Source organism: Apaloderma vittatum, unplaced genomic scaffold (genome assembly GCF_000703405.1).
Source record: "Apaloderma vittatum isolate BGI_N311 unplaced genomic scaffold, ASM70340v1 scaffold29766, whole genome shotgun sequence".
NCBI classification, from domain to species: Eukaryota; Metazoa; Chordata; class Aves; order Trogoniformes; family Trogonidae; genus Apaloderma; species Apaloderma vittatum.
The window spans coordinates 5,618-7,517 of record NW_009721701.1 but is presented as its reverse complement, the minus strand read 5'-3'; the positions used below and the strand labels follow the sequence as shown (position 1 = coordinate 7,517).

Sequence of the window (1,900 nt, the reverse complement as noted above, 5' to 3'; positions counted from 1 at the left end):
GCCCGGGGCTGCGCCTCAACAACTCCCACATGAAGACGCTGCTGCTGTACGATTGCGAGAAGCACCCGAGGGAGACCGACTGGGACGAGGCGTGCCTGGGCGACCGGCTGAATGGCATCCTCCTGCAGCTCATCTCCTGCTTGCAGTGCCGGCGCTGCCCCCACTACTTCCTACCCAACCTAGACCTCTTCCAGGGCAAACCCCACTCGGCCCTGGAAAGCGCCGCCAAACAGACCTGGAGGCTAGCCAGAGAAATCCTCACCAATCCCAAAAGCCTCGACAAGCTATAGGGTTAACAACACCCCCATCCGCCCCACCCGCGCACAAAACTCGCCCCTCCGTAAACAACAACAGCGCCTGAAAAACTTTTTATTTAACGCGAACGACGACGGAAAGAGGCGGCGAAAGAAACGCGGCCCCGCCGCCGCCTCCCACCCACCTGCAGCTCGGCCTTTAAAAACTTGCAGACGGTTCTCCCGGCATAAACTCTCACCGCCGTGCTCGGAAGAAGGGAAGAAAGAGCCTCTCCTCCCCTCCTCCAGTGTGAATTTTTAAAAAGTCACAAAAAGAAGCGATCGGACTTTTGCGACTTCAAAACGAAACCCGAAAGGTACTTTTTTTTTTCTTGCCCCCCAATCCGTGTATAGTCCTTTTCTTATGCTCTCTTGTTTGCCTGAATGTTGTCACCAAGTGAAAATTTATTTAACTATATGTACAAATCTCCCTTTAAAAAAGTTTTACTGATGTTAAATGTATTTCGGTGCCAAGGTCAGATTATGTGCCCCACAACTGACTTGTTGCAAATAGTAATAAAAATATTACTTTAACTTTACGCTGGCTTTTCGTGAATGGTTCTTAAATTCAGGCAAGGAGATTCTTTCTGAACCTCGGAAGTAACATTTTTAAAAGAAACGGAAACACGGGACGTAAAAATAGTCTAAACGCGACACCTAGCCGAAGCCTTAGCTTGGCATATTGACTGACGTTTACTAAACTTCCCTTTCGTTTCTATAAAAATAGTGCATCTAAGAAAAAAAAAACACGTATCTATTCTGTAGGTTCAGCATGTGACAACTGCTATATTCCTAGGACTTTAAGCTTCCCCTCTAAATCTTGGGAATACACGGAGTGTCGCACAGCAGCTCGACAGAATTTAGACAGTCAGAGCATGCCGTTTTCCACCCTACGGTCGTCACCTTTGTTTTTTTTCCTTACAGCTTTCTTTCCCTTTTCCCCAGTAAATCTCAAACGCTTGTATTTTGTTTTAAAAATTCATCGCTTTCGCTTCCCAGAGCGAACGCGCGATCCCTTTGACTTTGACACGAGGGGAGTATAGATCTACCCTGAATAATTAATGCGCTTTAGAGCAACCGCTCGATATTTTTTTTAAACAAACATTTGTTTTCCCCGGATTTTTAAGTACAGCAGAAATTCGCACCACAGCGTAGCGGGAACGAGCGGATAAAACAACCTGGAGGGAAAACATCCGATCCCACACGAACACACCCGGCCGCTCTCTGCCCAGACACTGCCGGTGTCCTTCCCCCGAGTCCTGCCCGCTCCCAAAGCTAAGCTCTACCCGACTGCTTGTATTTCGTCCTCTAGCGAGTTCGCTTTTCGGTTTGCTCAGGACGATTTAGAAATAAATATTCGCGGGATTCGTATCGCGTTTCTAAGCCTTAAAAACGTTAGCGTTATCTGCTCGAGCCGCCCCAAAGATTCCAAAGCCGGCTCGGAGCGTTTCCAGCAAGTTTTCGTGTCCTTTCTTCGGGAAAGGGGGGTGGTGGTGGTGGTACTGTGTGTAAAAATATAAATTCTTGCCCCAAAGGACTACTTCCGTTTCTTTGTGGACGGATCCGGAAAGAAACAGCCATTCGCATTTCGAGGGGTTTTTTTGTGC

General features: G+C 47.9%; 1 protein-coding gene across 1 annotated transcript in view; it reads left to right on the top strand.

Annotated features, from left to right (window-relative positions):
* The window catches only part of LOC104275525 (protein mab-21-like 2), a gene marked incomplete at its 5' end in the record, with an annotated part of 706 nt that extends 414 nt beyond the window's left edge, over positions 1–292 (top strand). The window contains 1 exon segment of the mRNA XM_009871503.1: positions 1–292. This exon segment is cut by the window's left edge and continues 30 nt beyond it. Within this exon segment, the coding sequence (XP_009869805.1) occupies positions 1–290 (290 nt within the window).
* Positions 293–1,900: the final 1,608 nt, after the last annotated feature.